Source organism: Pyrgilauda ruficollis, unplaced genomic scaffold (assembly GCF_017590135.1).
Source record: "Pyrgilauda ruficollis isolate IOZ18807 unplaced genomic scaffold, ASM1759013v1 scaffold15, whole genome shotgun sequence".
Taxonomy (NCBI): Eukaryota; Metazoa; Chordata; class Aves; order Passeriformes; family Passeridae; genus Pyrgilauda; species Pyrgilauda ruficollis.
In genome coordinates, this window is record NW_024513654.1 from 2354418 (window position 1) to 2371680 (window position 17263).

A 17263-nucleotide genomic window follows, 5' to 3' on the forward strand; every position below is an offset into this window, starting at 1 on the left:
TCCAAGATTTTCTGTCTCACTGACAGAATTCCCGTGCTGGGACATTCCCAATGAGCTGATATCCACATCTCACCATTAAATTCATGCTGAACTTCTCTAACCAACTATTTTTCTGCCAGCCACACAGCACACAGAACATGTGAGCAGTGAAGACAACATTGTTTTTCCAATAACAAGGAGGGATATTAATCAGTAAGCTTAGAATGTGCTTCTGCACCAATACAGCTGCCTCCTAAAAGTTAATTCTATACTTCCAGCATTGAGCTGAATTTTTTTGTAATTATCTTTGATTTGGAATGGTTTTTTATTCATTAAAAACACAGCAATGGGTAAAATACTCTATTTGAATTCTTACCTATTGTATTTCTCTTCTGTGCTATTGAAGTTTCTCCAAATCACTGAAATGCCAAAACTTTTGCTAAAAATGGATTTGCACTCAAACCAAACACCAGATCAGGCACAGCCAGATGTAAAAGACCTCACACCTTTCCAGCACCCCTTTCTGAGGCTCCACCAGAGTCCCTGCAGTCAAAGTTACCAGCTCTTAAAACAAAACCAAAGTACAAAATTCTCCTTATCCTTCTCTCAGCATCTTTGATTCCCAAGAGGAAAATAAACCCCACCTAAATCAGCAGGTGGTATTTGATGACATTCTGTGCTTGGTTTACAAAGCCTGTGTAAGGTGAAGTCCACCTAAACTTCCCCCTGGAAATCTTGGAGGTTTTTCCAACCTTAATGATTCCGTTGGAGAATTCCCTGGAAATGGCTGCAGGTGTTCTGTGCCATATCCCTGCTCTCCTTAAATCAGACAGGGCTTAAACTGAAGTTTAAAGTAATCTCTTTATGGATGAGACCTGGGGAATCAGATCTCACTTCTCCAGCAGTTCACTCCAAACAAGCAATGGCAGAAATACCTCAGGAAGCATATTTAATCCTAATTAAAAGTGAACTCAAGCTCAGGAGTGATAACTTCATATTTAGGTAATGATAAAAGCAGCCAGTGCAAAGCCCAAGACAACTCAGCAGTGGAGGGGGAGAGGGAAGAAATAAATTAATCCAAGCATCCAAATTCCCACAATTTCACCCTTTAAAACTCATCCTCTGATATCCAGAGGCCCCACTTCAACAGGAATCCTTCAGAGGTCCTTTCCAGCCCCAAATATTCTACACAAGAATATTCAACACAGGAACAGCCTCAGCACAGAATATGGCCAGAGGCTTCTGCACAAACCCAACCAAAACCACCAAGTTCTGGGTAGTTCTGAGGGGCCAAAATTCAGTTCCCACCATCAGACAAGATTTTTGCTCCATTTTATGCTGTTATTCCTTTGGTTTATAAGGTGGTCTCAAAACACTCTGCAGCACAAAGCTCAAATAAGGGTTGGAATTTCATCTCAACTGTGGCTCTTAATTGCTGGAAGGATTTTGTAGCCGACCGTGTCTGGAATTCAGGACAGGGATTTACAGCTTCAGTCTGTTTTCTGAAGGCAAGGATGCACTATAAAGGAGAACTGCTTTTTAATTGATCTGTTTATTCCACACATGTATATGAGTCTATAAATACAACGGGAACTTGATGAAATTAATCTTTTCATGGTAAAAGTGGCAAGGAACAGCTGAGGTAAAGTATTTCTGAGACGGCCTCCTTGCTTTTGGCCAACTTCTCATCTTTCCCCAAAGACAAGGATGCAGGTGCCTGGCTGCCACCCTGACCTCCCAGAAGGGAGAGTTAAGCTGGAAGCCTTCAAAAATAATTTCTCCACAAAAAAAAGTTGTATTTCTAGTGTTGAGTCACTTCCCAGCACCTCCAACATAATGCCCAAGATGCTCCTTAACAGCAGGGAAGCGGTGAACAATCCCATTCCTATTTTTCTTCTGTAATACGTCCTTTTTTGAACTGCCCCTTTCCATTTTCATGCAAGAAGTATTTATTGACTTCCATAAATTAAGCACTTAGACATTGGGTTAATTAATTTTTTTTATCATAATTAATGAGTGCTTTTCTCTTCCCATTTCTAGCGTGGAATTGGATTTTAAACAGCAAGAAGATAAACTCCAGCCAGTTTTGAGAAAACTTCATCCTATTGAGGAAACTCAGGTTGCACCTTTGCCTTATTCTCAGGAGAGCTACTCCTCTACTCCCAAGCAAAAATCCAAAACTGAATCAAAAAAGCATGGAAGATGGAAACTCTGGTTCCTTTAACCCAAGTCCATGACGTGTGGAGTTCAAGGCCTTCTTTGAGGTGCCTGGCTGCCACCCTGACCTCCCAGAAGGGAGAGTTAAGCTGGAAGCCTTCAAAAATAATTTCTCCACAAAAAAAAGTTGTATTTCTAGTGTTGAGTCACTTCCCAGCACCTCCAACATAATGCCCAAGATGCTCCTTAACAGCAGGGAAGCGGTGAACAATCCCATTCCTATTTTTCTTCTGTAATACGTCCTTTTTTGAACTGCCCCTTTCCATTTTCATGCAAGAAGTATTTATTGACTTCCATAAATTAAGCACTTAGACATTGGATTAATTTTTTTTATCACCATAATTAATGAGTGCTTTTCTCTTCTCATTTCTAGCGTGGAATTGGATTTTAAACAGCAAGAAGATAAACTCCAGCCAGTTTTGAGAAAACTTCATCCTATTGAGGAAACTCAGGTTGCACCTTTGCCTTATTCTCAGGAGAGCTACTCCTCTACTCCCAAGCAAAAATCCAAAACTGAATCAAAAAAGCATGGAAGATGGAAACTCTGGTTCCTTTAACCCAAGTCCATGACGTGTGGAGTTCAAGGCCTTCTTTGACAAATATCTGGAGTTGTTTCCATCGTCTCTGACGGGATCTTTGTGGAAGGAGCAGCGTCCTGGCCAAGGGCAGCGTCCAGTTCTCACCGCGTGTACCAAAAAGGCCTTTGTAGCGACGGACTCACGCCCAGGAGCACGGGCTTGGGAACCCCCTGCCCACTTCCACTTGCAGCTTGCCAATGTGGGATGTAAAACCTGAATGGGAATTTGGACAAAGATGGGAAGTAAAACTGTTTCCCTCCCCTCCTCAGATCCAAAAGCGTGGCACTCCGACCTGTTAAAGTGTAGGCCGGCATCCTGCTCCCCCAGGAATGGTGGAAGCCTTTTGGGGGTCTGGGTTGTTGTCTTTGGACAGCAACAAGGGGGAAAAACAACAAGCAAGCCTTATGTTTGCAGTGGTGTTGAGTTTTACAGCTCCATGTTGATCGGGGAGTGCAGTTTTCAGCACAGAATTCCTGGACAAAGCACAATTTTTCCCGCGGCCCGCGGCCGCGCCGATCTCCGAGATGTGACTGTGGTGTATTCTCTGCCTTCATGCGATGTAGACTCCAACCAAGCTCTCACATTTCAACCTCATCTCTGGTTTAGCTGTGTCCTCACCACCAGAAGAACCATTCTGCTGCTCAGCCCCAGCGGGGCAGTGGCCAGAAACCTCCCAAAAATCAGGCCCAGCCTTTAAGCACCTCCAGCTCACAGGGTCCAGGCCACGGGACAACCCCTCCTTGTCACCTTGGAAAGGTCTCACCCAAAGGAACAAAACCCAACCCCAAAAGAGACCCATCCCAATCAGGATTGTTGGCCTTTGCCATGGGTTAGTATTTTTTTCTAACAGTCTTTGGAAAACCTCTCCACTGCTGCAGAAGGCACCAGGAGATGTCCAGGCTGCAGCACTGCTTGGAAGGAGCTGAAATTGGAAATGCTATTTATTTATTAAGCTGCTCAGATGGGTTTCCCACCTTACTATAATTTATATCTTGATCTATTAATTGTACTCAGTAATTGAAACACTTTGGGGAGAGATGTGAATCAGATTTTTCCTAATTTGGTTTGGTTTTTTTTTGCAATGGCACTTAAAATTTTGCTCTGACTTATAAACTGCAACTTTTCTTTAAGTATTTGCTACTGCCATTAAACTTGCATCTAAAATGACCATCGGTGGAAAAATTCCTCATGCTAGAAGTGGCCAGGAAGTGGGAATCTTGTCATTTGTTTTGGTTTGGGATTTTTCCCTAAGGATTTCAGATAATTTGAGTGTCATGTGACAAACTGGGTTTGAAATTGCATCCCCTGTAGCAGTAGGAAGGTACAAATTCTTCAGCCTTTAGGTGCAAGGACAGTGATCATTAATTTCACAGATTAAAAATTTGGGGAAGTGTTTTTCTTTTTCACTGTTTCTCCTCTTAGCTCAGCATCCAATTTACTCCCGAGAGAAAACTGGAGGAAAATAACCTATTTTTTTCCCCTCAAAGAGCAAGAAAAGCAAATTAAAATGTGAATGGAAATGCAGAAGATGCCTATGGCCAGCTCAATATTTGCAGTAAACCTTCAAGAGGGCTACGAGCTCTTGCACAGAAGCAAATCCTGAAATCCTCTGGTAGGAGTTGAAGGATTAGGAAGGTGATCCTGTACACCAGGAAGGAAGTGCCATTGTTTCATGTGGAAAAAACCCCCATATTTTGTGTATTTTATATTGTTTTTAACTAAAATATAGAACTGCTTACAAGGCAGCCCACACATCATGGCATAAAAACCCAAATATTTTCAAACTAAAAATACTTTTTTTTTTTTTTTTAAGCGGAAAGGAATCAAAAAAAAAGGTCAGAAAGGAAAATACAGCAGTATTCATTATAAAAAAAAAAGATTAATAACTAATGCACTCCTCCATGCTAACAGGCCTAGTGTTTGGGGTTTTTAAAAGAAATTAAACCAAGCATCTCTCCATGGCAATCAATCAACTCCCAAATCCTCAGTGCCACCCCTCAGTAGCTTTGTGTGTGCAGGGACCCCGAGTGATCCAGAGCTCCTGGAATCAGGGGAAAAGAGGGAGGAAACTCCAACTGGAGAAACAAAGAGCTCAAAGGGAAAGTTCTCACGGCGTGTTCTGTACATGTCCAGGCTATTTTCTTAAGAAGTTGCAAATTTTTAATTTTTTACATTTTTTTAAACCTGGGGAAAGCTGACATTACCATAGAGTCTTGCTTCCAACTGACATCTCGTGTTCTCTGGTACCCTCCGATGTACTTTGTAATAAAATGTTTTTGCAAGTGTGTAAAATGTATCATAATTGTATTGCCTTTAGAATCACTCAGGCTCAGGTTAGATAGAAACCAAGAGAAAAAAAAAACCTAATTCTTTAGAGCTTTTAGTTCAATGTGACAGAGCTATTTTCACCCTCATGTGGAAGATCTTGGAGGTTCTAATGAGGAAAATGGGTTTTTATTTTCAATGTGGCTTTGCTGGATTCACTGGCAGTCCCCTGCACTTCATACACTGATTTTCTAGCTGCACTTCTCCCATCTCCTGCTTCAAAATACTTTTTAGCCAATAAATACTGCAGTGATTTTATATCCCTTGCTCTTTGCTGAGTCCTTATAATTTCCACACAGCAACAGTTGCATTCTTTGGTTTAGAACTAGGAGGAAAACACTATTCCTGTGAGTAGCACTTGGTTCCTTAAAGATGAAAAACAAAAATAACTGTAAAAATACTTTAAAAAAACCAGGATAAAGTGAAAAAAAAAAAAAAAAACATGATTAAAACTGGAAAAACATACCATGGGTACAAAGTGTTTGCTTTTTCTTGCCTAAAATGCAAAACCACTGTCCATGCCTTGATTTCACTCGATGTTTTAAAGGTTAAATCACTCTTTCCCTATCAAATAGGGTAATTTTTCATTAACTTCCCAACCACATCAGCTGTTAGATGACACCAGGACCACATATTATATATTGCTGCTGGAAGTGAGCTGGAATTGAACCAGATTGCCACTAAAAATCCAACTGCACCAACACCGTTCTGTCTGGGAGAACGAAAGGGACCTGCATGAAGATTTTTAATATTCCATAAAAGCCATCAGTGGTTCATTAAAATAACTGGAGTGCTACAAATGTGTCCATTTGTTTAGGTGAGTGCAGCTCATTGCCATAAATGTTGGTAGGGAATGCAACAGGGATGGTTTGACAACACAAAAAAAGCTCAGTATTAGTGATGGAGTAAAATCATGGCCACCATCCAAATATCACTTCAGTTTCAGTGAAATTAGCTTGCAATATGTAATTTTAAATGATTTCTAAAGAGAAGAAAGCATGTGACTCAATAAAACAAAATATTTTTACATGGAAGAAGTCTGGTGAAGAAAATGAGGTTTTCTGCCCCACATCTTGGAATCCGTGAAGCCTGACCTGGGCAGATTTTAAGGCACAGAAAGATAATTTACACCCAGATTCAACTCCTGAATAAGAAACTGCAGCCCCAGAAGCCTCCTGTGAACATCAATAACTCTGATTTCAGGCTTGCACCTGTATTTTACATCCTTCTGGAGAGGCCTGCAGCCTGGAGGTGCTGACAGATGGACAATCCACCATGGTGACTGATTGATTGATTGATTATCCAGAGCTCCCCCATCAGTGCCACTCTGCTCTACACAACCCTATCACTCTCCTTGTGTCAGGTGTCACCTGCACCCCACAGAGATTCCCCTTCTCAATCTCCTTCCAGAAACCTCAGATTCCACAAATTCCCTTGTTCTCCTTCTGATGGCTCCTGCACCATTTCTCTTCTGGTTTCACGTTGTCCTCATCCCAGAGCACAGATGGGAAAGCAGCGAAGTGGAGAAGATTCCACTCATCAGCAACACCACAATGTCCTGTCCAGTGCTTCCCATTCACACACCCCAAAACCCAAAATAACCCATTTTCCCTGGTCACTGGAGTCAGGAGTCACTGACTTTGTTCCCCATACACCTCTAGATGTTTTCCAGAGCCACTCTCCTTAAGGACACTCTTGGAAGTTAATACCACAGGAACATGGAATGGTTTGGGATGGAAGGGACCTTAGAGACCATCCCATTCCAACCCCAACCTTCCCCTAGGCCAGGAGATTTCCTCTCAGAAATTACAGAGCTTGGTTTCCTTTGGAAACGAGGCACATCCCAAGCTGCTGACACGAGGAGAAGGAGCAGCCATGGATCATTCTGGAGCTGCCACCAAGGCTGCTCTGCCCTGATTTACTGGAGGAGGCCGAGATGTTCCCTCACATGGAACCCAACGTTGTCCAAAAGGCACCAGGAAAGGAAAGAGAAGGTTTAAAACCATCCTTCCAAAGGCTTAAGGAAGTTTGCTCAATTTACTTTTTCTTCAGGCAACGTGTTCTTCAGTAAGAAAGGTTTTGTGGTTTTTTTCCAGGTGATTTCTCCCTGGGCCAGGAGCAGCAGCAGCTCAAAATGAACCTAAACCAGGTAGTTTGGAGCAGCAGGACAGCTCAGCACCCTCAGGCTGCATCCTGTACTAATAATAGAATCATTATATAAAATAAATATTAATAATATTAAAATCTTCTACTCAGAAAATGGATCACGTAAAAACCACCAGTGAGACTTACAAAGGGAAAAATAGTCCAAACCAACGAGGATTAAAAATGCTTTTGCCAACAAAATTGTCAAATCAGATTTTAAACTTATAATTTATACTTCATTTTACTTAATATCTGGTTCTTCTCCTTGCAAATGGTCTCTTATTTCAAGGTAATTCTCCTTTGAAGGTATAGGACAAAACTTGCTTAAGATTTTATCAAGGAACTCACATTTAAGGAAGAAAAAAATGAAAACCAAATGTGCAAAGCCAAAGGAAACTATTGGAGAATCCTTCCAGTTCAATGCTGCAGAAAAGGCTCATCCTCTAATTAAAACCTCTCACTTGAGCACTTAAATCCTTGACATTCCTCCACTGCTCATAAACTGCATTATGCAACATCAGGTTTTGGATGGAAATGGTGTCACTAAGTATTTTTCCAGGGAGAAAACATGCCAACTTTAGGACACCAACACAGTTATATTTAGAGAATAAAAAAATTGGTTTCGCCCTGTATTTTACTTGTTTTAAATAAATTACCATCAACTCTGTCAGATATTTCAAATTCCTTCCTTCCAGTCACCCTGTATGGTTAGTTCTCTACTACAGGTAAAACTGAAAAAAAGGAACGTCACTGCATCATTTCAACCCAAATCTGATGTAAGAGAGGTCAGGCTGGGCTTCCTAATTATTATTATTATTATTAATTTTATTGCTCTTACTTTGCTGATACCACAAAAATGAGTTGTGGCTGGTTATTTAACAGGGGAATCTCCTCAGCAAAGGCTGCACTGTAAGGTAGGAGTAAGTACTCATTAAAAATACCCTGCAATCTCAGTGTTCATTAGCTGATTACAGAGGCTGTGCGTGAGGGATTGCAGGCTGTGCTCAGCAGCACAATGCAGATCTTTAATATCACTGCTCTGAGTTCAAACACACACACACGTTTTCAAATCTACTCTGCTAACTGCAAAAGGCGTAATTAACGTTTTTAAATATCACCTGAACCACCTTCATCAAAACAATAATTAACTCCCATTCAGCCTGAAACTGAGGAAGTTAAAATAACACACAAGTCCTTCAACTTCCCTGCACTGCTGCACCCCAGCAATATTCCCAGAATGGAATATTCTGTAGGAAAGTTCAATCTCAGTGTTCATTAGCTGATTACAGAGGCTGTGCGTGAGGGATTGCAGGCTGTGCTCAGCAGCACAATGCAGATCTTTAATATCACTGCTCTGAGTTCAAACACACACACACGTTTTCAAATCTACTCTGCTAACTGCAAAAGGCGTAATTAACGTTTTTAAATATCACCTGAACCACCTTCATCAAAACAATAATTAACTCCCATTCAGCCTGAAACTGAGGAAGTTAAAATAACACACAAGTCCTTCAACTTCCCTGCACTGCTGCACCCCAGCACTGGAATATTCTGTAGGAATGTTTTGCTTGGAACCATTTCCCCACAGAGGCTGTGGATTCCCATCCCTGGAATGTCCAAAGCCAGGCTGGACACGGCTTGGAGCAGCCTGGCATAGTGGAAGTGTCCCTGCCCGTGGCAGGGGTGGAATAAAATGAGCTTCAAGGTCCTTCCAAGCCAAACCATCCTGGAATTCTGTGACTGCTTGCTCCAGCAATGGATCTGGAGATCCATTATCCCTTCCTTACAAGTACAAGTGATACAAGTGGGAGACCAAAACTAAGCCAGTGGATGATGCACCAAAGACAAAATGAAAATTGCAGCAGATCTGCCAACACGAGCACCCCCAGATGCCAAGGAAATGGGCAGCAGGAGGTCAGGAAGAAGTTCTGAGGACACAGAGCTCTGTGTCAAAAACCACTGTGTGTAAAAGTAAAATATCACTGTGTGCAACTACAGGGAGATTTTAAATTGGGAAGAAAAGAGGAGATGAAAAAACCAAGTTGCTGATGGACTCATCTATCTGACTAACAATTAACCCCATGGTAAGAAATCAGCGCATTGAGCCAGACTGACCCAAATTGATGCAGAACTGAGGGACAAGTGCTCAGACACAGCACAAACCTGGCTCACTTTGACCAGCTCCCTGCAGAGATCAGCTGCCAGCTGCAGACAGCTAAGAAAGAATACAGGAGAAAGGCAAGCACACAGAGAGGCCCCCAAAAACACACTCAGATCTATCCCCATCTCAGATATCAACAAGCTTCGCTATTTTTTTCATTATTTAGCCCAATAATTAATTAATTAACAGGGGAAAATACAAGTGTAAGGCTTTAAAATCACAGTGCTAAGTCAATAGGGTCACTTCCATCAGTCCTTCCTCTAAACATAATTTTGGGCTCTGTTCTTCAGTCATTTGAACACTCACCTTGGTTATCTCAGTTTAAGTCAAAAAGACAAGTAAATGCTTGTAAAGCAGTAACAACAGCCAAGTCTCATTTCCACACTTCTCAGCTGGCTAATTACCAATACTACATAATTTTGGTGCACACAGATATCAATCCTGGCTAATCACCTGCTCACAGATATTTTTCAAGCTTTTTTTTTTTTTGCTCTTTCCCTGCATCAACCACAGCAAAATTACCAGGCAGTGCTTTCCAGCTTCCTGAGCACACAGAGAGAGGAGGTTTTGATTGCTTTGGGTCACCTGGGATTGCAATGCCATTACAGGCAGGTTCAGGGAGATGTGACAGAGGTGTTTGAGTTTACTTACAATGAGCTCTGAGTCCCGTCCCATGGAAATCACAGTTCTGTTCACTGTCCTCAGCAGGTTCTCCATGATGATCTGCACATGGCGTTGTGTGGGGCCCTGAGGACAAGGAATAAATCAGTGACAGCCACAAACAACAGACAGCAACACAACTGGGCCATTTGTGCTGCCTTTCAACCCACCTGTCTGGTGGAAATTAAATAACACATCACTTGCTGTTGATCACAAGGAGGGAATGGCTTTAACCAAGTGATATTTTGGTAATACATGTTTCTGATTAATTAAAATGTGCTGTTACAATGTCAATGGAAATGCAGCTCATGACATTTAGTTACCCATTAATTTTCTTCCCCCAAGACATTTTTCCAACACCAAACCCCCACAGGCATTACCAGCCTGGGGGAGGGGGAGCTGTTCTGCAAGAGCTCAATTAAAAGGAAGAGAAAAGCAAAGCAAAACTTTCATTAAGGAACTGCCAATTTCAGTCAATATCAAAAGCAATCTACCACTACTTTCAAAAGAGTTAAAAGGAAATATTTATTCCAAGCAGATTTTAAGGACAAATCCAGAAATCTCACACATAATGATGGGCAAAAAACAAAGCCACAAACACCACAAGGAGAAAGAAACAGATGAGCTTTGCTCCCATCTTTTACTTTATGGATGAAAAATAGATTTGCATATTTGAAGGACGACCCACCACCAGCACAAACCCACCCAGGAGCTGGTCCTGCTGCCAGGATCAGCCTGGGAGAGGGTGGAGCTGCAGGTGAGCCCCTACCACGGAGAGGAAAGCAGCCAACAAAGAGAGACAGGAGCAGCCAAGCAGCCAGAACCAAATTCCTCCTGTAAAACAACCCTCTCTCTGAAGCAGCCACACAGAGCTACTTCCAAAAACAAACAAAACCCGAGCAAAACCCAAAAAACCCCCAATTAAATAAGATGCCAGAGGGGATGTGAGTAGCTGACCCCTGAGGTCCTTTCCAGCTGAATTAGTGTATGATTCTGCATAGCACTGAAGGTTCAGGCAGCAGCAGCAGCCCAAATTTCAGGAGAGCATCAAATCACTGCAGCTCTCTGGCAAAGCAACAATATTTGTATGTTTGTTGAGGTCAAGGGAAAGCAGAAAAGAGGATATTATGCAAAAAAAGGGATATTACACATGCTGCACGTCTGGGAACCATGTCAGCAACAATACAACTCAAATGCACATTTCCCAAAATGCCCATGGGAGAAAAGAAAAACCACCAAAACATAACATTTTACACCTGGAAAAGGCCAGACACAGTAAATGAGGAAGGTTTAACTCCTAAGGACATTTATTTCTTCACTATCTAACCAGAAAAGCTGTACTGGATGTGCCTGAGACAGAACAAGTGCTGTGCTGGATGTGACGTGTGAGATGCCACACAACAAACACATCATCACTGGAGAACTGAGAGTTAGAAAAGGCTGGTTAGGGGGTTATAAAAAAGAAAAATAAAAATCTAAAGCTTCAGGAGTTACCTGCTTAATTCACTTTACTAAAACAGTTTCTGTGAAGTGTTACTCATCACAGAGCCAGCCCACACTCACCACGTCTTTCTTGTAGAGCACTTCCAGGATGTTACTCAGCAACTGGCAGCAAGCCTCCAGATCTTCTTGTCTCTCCAAGTGATACTTGAGCTGGTCTGTCATTGTTGGCAGCAAGATTTCCCTGCAGTCTGCACACAAAACACGAGGTTACAAACACAGCTTTCAAGGCCTCCAGGCTGATGTGCTTCAGTGCTTACATAAGACACAAAAAAATCGGGAAAAATAAATTAACTTCCAGCTTTTCAACCCAAGCCTCACCTCACCTTAAAAACTTCTGCCTCTCAACTGCTCCAACCTTTGACCATTTGGTGCTATTAAAAAACTAAAAAATCTCCTTCCTTGCTCAAGTACTCAGACTGCTCCTACATGGAGAGAATCACCAAGTGAAAATTAATTCCTAATTATCCATATAAATGTCAGCCCAGTGAACAGCTCGGCTCTGCACATCTGCCCCAAAGATGCTCTGTGATCACAGCCTTGTGCCTCTGCATTTGGGAAACTTCAGGATATGCTCCCTGAATTTTGGACTCACATGGAAAGGAAACAGAAGAAGAAGCAGAACCCCACAGGGCAGAGGGGTTGTGTAATGTGAACAGTCCCCAAACACAGGGGAGGGGAAGAAGCCCAAAGCCCAGCTGCTGAGCACTCCAGGAAAGGCACAGAACATGTCTTTGCAGAGCCTGTGAGGTGAATCAGTCTCTAATAACTTTAAAAGCCCCTAATTAGAGGGCTGAGAATGTTCCACCGTCCTGCTGAGCCCCACTGGCAGGGAGGGGGCAAAGATCAGTTTAATGTCTGAGTCACCTCTGAGTTCCACTGCGGTGCTGGAGCTGCTCTCATCAACGGGGGAGGCAGTAAAGCTGCATTTCTGAGAAAGGGAAAACTGATTATTGGTCCCAGTGCTTGGTCTGGAATGACACAACCAGCACAGAACACTGTTCCCTCGGGTGGAGCTGACAGGGCTCCTCAGCTCCCACCTGGGGCTGCTGAGAAACATGGGGGGAAACAAAACGGGTTGGGAACTCCACACAATCATCCCAAGGGGGAGGTGGAGCAGCTGAGGGAGCTGTGGGGGCTCAGTCAGGGGAAAAGGAGGCTCGGGGGGATCTTCTGGCCCTGCAAAACACCCTGACAGGAGAGAATATTGAGTATTTTGGCAGTGAGAACCTTCAGCAGAAAGATGGGATCAGGAAAGATCAGTGTTCAGCCCAGAGAAGAGAAGGTTCTGGGAGACCTTAGAGCCTGTTCTGGACCCTAAAGGGACTCCAGGAGAGCTGGACAGGGACCTGGGACAAAGGATGGAGGGACAGGACCCAGGGAATGGCTCCCACTGCCAGAGGGCAGGGATGGATGGGAGATTGGGAATTAATTGTTCCCTGGGAGAGTGGGCAGGAATCCAGGGTGCCCAGAGCAGCTGTGGCTGCCCCTGGATCCCTGGCAGTGCCCAAGGCCAGGCTGGAGCAGCCTGGGACAGTGGAAGGTGTCCCTGCCATGGCAGGGGTGGGATGGGATGGGCTTTAAGATCCCTTCCAACTCAAACCATTCCATGGCTCTGTGATGCTCCAACCAGCCCAGAGCTGTGGTGACACTCCCTAGACCAAGATGAGATTTTCAGTGCCTCTTTGCCATGAGCTGTTGTGAAAAGCACTGAGCTGCTGCACTCTGGGAGCTCAGAGGAGCAAAGGTGAATCCTCATCACCCTGCCTGCCACAAACAGCCCCAGCCCTGATTAATGGGGAACCTTTGTGGTCCAGAACACCAGATCCTGCTCCCAAGGCAGCTCAGGATCTGCTGCACGGTGATCACAGATAGTGCAATTCCACCTCTCTTCTAGAGCAAAGCCCAGCCCGTGGTGATTTAATGCCAGAGGGAATCAAACATTCATCTGTAGCAAAGGATGCTCAGCTGGAATTACCAATTAGCAGCACCCAAGGAAAGCCTTCAGTGAGCTCTGCTGAAGGTGAATACACACCGTAATTTTGTGTCAATAAAAACGTTTTGTTTCCTGGGACACTGATAAATCCATTTATTTTATGGTTCATTTAGTTCATGTGGCCAAAAACCTTAACCTATGCTCAGTAATTTTGTTTCCACTCCACAGCCTGTGAGTTGAGTCATAACTGAACAGTAAGAACTCCTAAAAATGCTGGGTGTTGTCTACTAATATTCAACAGGCTCAAATTCCTCATGGAAAAAACCCTGGATTTTCTCTTTCAAACTCCAGCAGCTCCACAGCTCACTTGGCAATCAGCTGGAAGTCATTTGGAAAACAAAGCAACAGCAAACCCAAACATCTCCATAGGACAAAACAAATCAGACAAATCACTGTTTATATAAACCAAAACCTTGATGCTTGCAAGGACAGGACACTTCATTTAACTCCCAACCATGAGCACTGAAAATATCCACTAAATTATTATTAAACTGCTCCACACTCAGGGAAAAATTATATTTATGCCTTTTTGTTTAATTTTTTAGTGGAGTGAAAACTACATATATAAGATTATAGTATTATGTTATTGTATGGTGGTAGGGATAAATCTTATTTATATATTCATTTACAATTCAAGACATTCAAAGTATTTATATATTAATTTACCTCTAGTTTACTATATGGAAACATTACTTATTTATATAATTACCACATGTTCCTATTTGTGTTTATAAACATCAACAAAATCAATTTTAAGACTATGTTTTAAACATATTATATTTATGTATATTTATATATTTATAGTAATATATTGTATTACTATTAAACTATTACTATTTTAACTATTATATTACTTTTTTTTGAAGATAGACAAACCCCACCACAGTCCCCGTTCTGATCTAAGGTCCCAAACTCTCCAGACTTCCCAGTGAATCATCCAACACTTAACAACATCACTAAATCAAAAGGCTTCAGCAAACTGCTTCACACACTCCCCTCTCACCCCCAAATCCTTCAAGCCTCACAAATTCATGTATTTTGAATTTTAATTCCTCTGGAGACACAAATAAGTCTTCCTTGACCTCTCAAAGCACAGAATTAGAGCATTTTTTCTCCACCAGAAAAAGGCTGATGAAATTTTCTGTGCATTTGCCAGCCTTCCCTAAGTCCACAATCCTGTAGTGCATATTGCTTTTAGAAAAGAAAACCTCATTTTTGCAACAGGATCCAGGATTAGTTGACAGCTTATATGGAAACATTCCCTATCAGTTTAAAATTCCTGAATCAGTGAGAAGGAGGAGGGGCAGCCAACAACATTTTAGTCATGAACTCCAACCCACAGAGCGAGGGACGGGAAAATCTAAATTTTAAAAAGGCTGTGGATAGAGGTTTGATTTCTTTTCCGGTGAATTTGAATGTTTATGAAACTTCAGAGAATGATCAGAATGAAGAATTATGGTGAGAAGATGAGAGGGATGGAGCCCCTCTCCCCTTTGACAGAGCCTGGATGTGGCACTGGGTGCCAGGGCCTGGAGGGGCTCCAGGAGAGCTGGAGAGGGACTGGGGACAAGGCATGGAGGGACAGGACACAGGGAATGGCTCCCACTGCCAGAGGGCAGGGATGGATGGGATATTGGGAAGGAATTCCTGGCTGGGATGGAATTCCCAGAGCAGCTGTGGCTGTCCCTGGCAGCGCCCCAGGCCAGGTTGGACACTGGGGTTGGAGCAGCCTGGGACAGGGGAAGGTGTCCCTGCCATGGCAGGGGTGGGATTTAAGGTCCCTCCCAACCCCATCCAGTCTGGGATTCTGTGACACCAATGGCAAGAGAAACTTTTAAGGCCACACTTGGTTTACTGAATCAAAACCCCCAGACACCCATGGGAACCCCAGAGTGGTTTGGGTCAGTGCAGGTGCCTGGAATCCCCACCCCAGCCCAACCAAAGGCTGCTGGATTTAGGACATTCCTAACAGGCAGTGACAGGAAAACCCAGCTGAGGAGCCTCCTGATAACATCTCAGAGCCATTAAGCAACACTGATCTGCCAGCAAACCTGCCCTGGGCCCTGATTAATCACCCTCCCATTAACACAGATCCATTTGGATTTCTCAGCAGCTCAATAATGTTGGACTGCACCATTCCCTGCACCTGAAGGGATGAGTTTGGGAGTCAGGTTTATAAAACAAACCAGCCACACACAATTCCTACCTCTCCCTCTGAAAATGGAACTGCTTCAATAAGGGAGGGCAAAGATTAACATGGTAAATGCACCATAGCCTTTCTCAGGAGTGTGTTTCACACTCAGTTTCTTGTTTTAGCTGAGTTATCTCCATTTCTTGCTCCCAAGGAGAGTAAAGGATGATCCCTGATATTACTGACTTCTGCCCCAAAGTCCTGGCAACCTGAGAGCAGCCAGGAGAAGGGAAAATGATTATGAGCTGAGAATGAATGAAGCAAATGAGTAACACTGATTAGAGCACAGGAAACATTAAATTATTCTTGGGGACACCATTTTACCCAGGCCCCAACACCAGCAACTGCACTTGCATTCCTCCTTTCACTTCTTGAAAATCCAGCACTTCAGGGCTGAATAATTTCAAATCATTTCAGAAGTGAAGATAAAGTCTGGACTTGCTGCTTCCACCAAATTTCTGTACATGGTGACACAGGTGGTGAACTGTTTTATAAGAGATTATAAGAGTGGTATAAACCATCACAATGCCAAAACACCAAGATTTTTTTAAACCGGAACCAGAAAAATTTGTTTTATCAGCACTCAGCAGTCTCAGCTTTTGTGATCTGAGAGCAGAATCCTTCCAAATCTCCTTTCCCACTGAAGCAGTGCCTATTTGCTTCCTCATTACCTTCCCTGGCAGCACACAAACACTTTGCTGGGGTCAGTTTAACCTGCAGCCAGCCTGAAAAAGAATCAAGTGTTTCACCTCCAAGGAGGAAATCTGTAGGACAAGTGCCTGAGCTTATCTTTCACTGGCCCATTAATGGGAAAGCAGAAAATAACAAGGCATGGACGAACAGCACCCTTTGAAAGGTTTCTGCTTTCCTTCAGCCAGGGAACAGCTTCAAGGCACAGAGGACATCCAAAACCTCCATTCCCCCCGCATGAGTTCACAAAAGCTGCATTGATGATTTTTGATAAACCCCGACACAAAGTTACAACAGAGCCCAATAACCTGGCTGCTTTGTGCCCTTTTAAAATAACAAATCCCAAGGTTTTTGTAATTTTGCACTTTCACTTCTTCACCATTTGTAACTGCAGTGTCAATTAGGATTTTCCTCATGCCCAAGGGCAGGCTGGATGGGATTGGAGCAGAATGGGATAGTTGAAGGTGCCTGAGGGAATTGGAAAAACAAATTCCCACAGACACTGAAGGGTTTGATCTGCAGCCTTGGGAGAAGCTTGGGTTGATGTAAAAATACAATCCACAGATATTAAGCAGAAAAATCATCAACTTGTGTTTCTATAGCTGTAAGTAAGAATATGCCTTAAGTAAGTGAGAAACTGCACTGATAAGATGGTGAAGGGTTTATAGTGCAGGGGTGGGGTTGTATGGAATTACTGAGAGTTTAGAAGTTATAACAGAAGCAGATGTGTGCCTGTGAGAGAGAAGCCCATTGGACAAAAGCATCCTCAGTGCAGCAGGAGTGAGTAAAGGTGATGGGTGAGAAAAGCAAAATAAACCCTG

The 17263-nt window shown here is 43.0% G+C and overlaps 2 protein-coding genes across 3 annotated transcripts in view; one reads left to right on the forward strand and one right to left on the reverse strand.

Moving 5' to 3' along the window:
* INSYN2A (inhibitory synaptic factor 2A) overlaps positions 1-2225 on the forward strand; it is a 36398-nt gene extending 34173 nt beyond the window's left edge. Inside the window, exon 4 of the mRNA XM_041461038.1 lies at positions 2020-2225. Coding sequence (XP_041316972.1) covers positions 2020-2203 — 184 coding nt within the window. The 3' untranslated portion in view covers positions 2204-2225. The remainder of the gene's footprint in view (positions 1-2019) is intronic.
* Positions 1-17263, reverse strand: part of DOCK1 (dedicator of cytokinesis 1) — a 266436-nt gene that overhangs the window by 168571 nt on the left and 80602 nt on the right. For both annotated transcript variants that reach the window (XM_041461037.1, XM_041461036.1), the window contains exons 26-27: positions 11629-11756; positions 10057-10152 (exon numbers count right to left, since the gene is read on the reverse strand). In XM_041461037.1, the coding sequence (XP_041316971.1) occupies positions 10057-10152; positions 11629-11756 (224 nt within the window). The remainder of the gene's footprint in view (positions 1-10056; positions 10153-11628; positions 11757-17263) is intronic.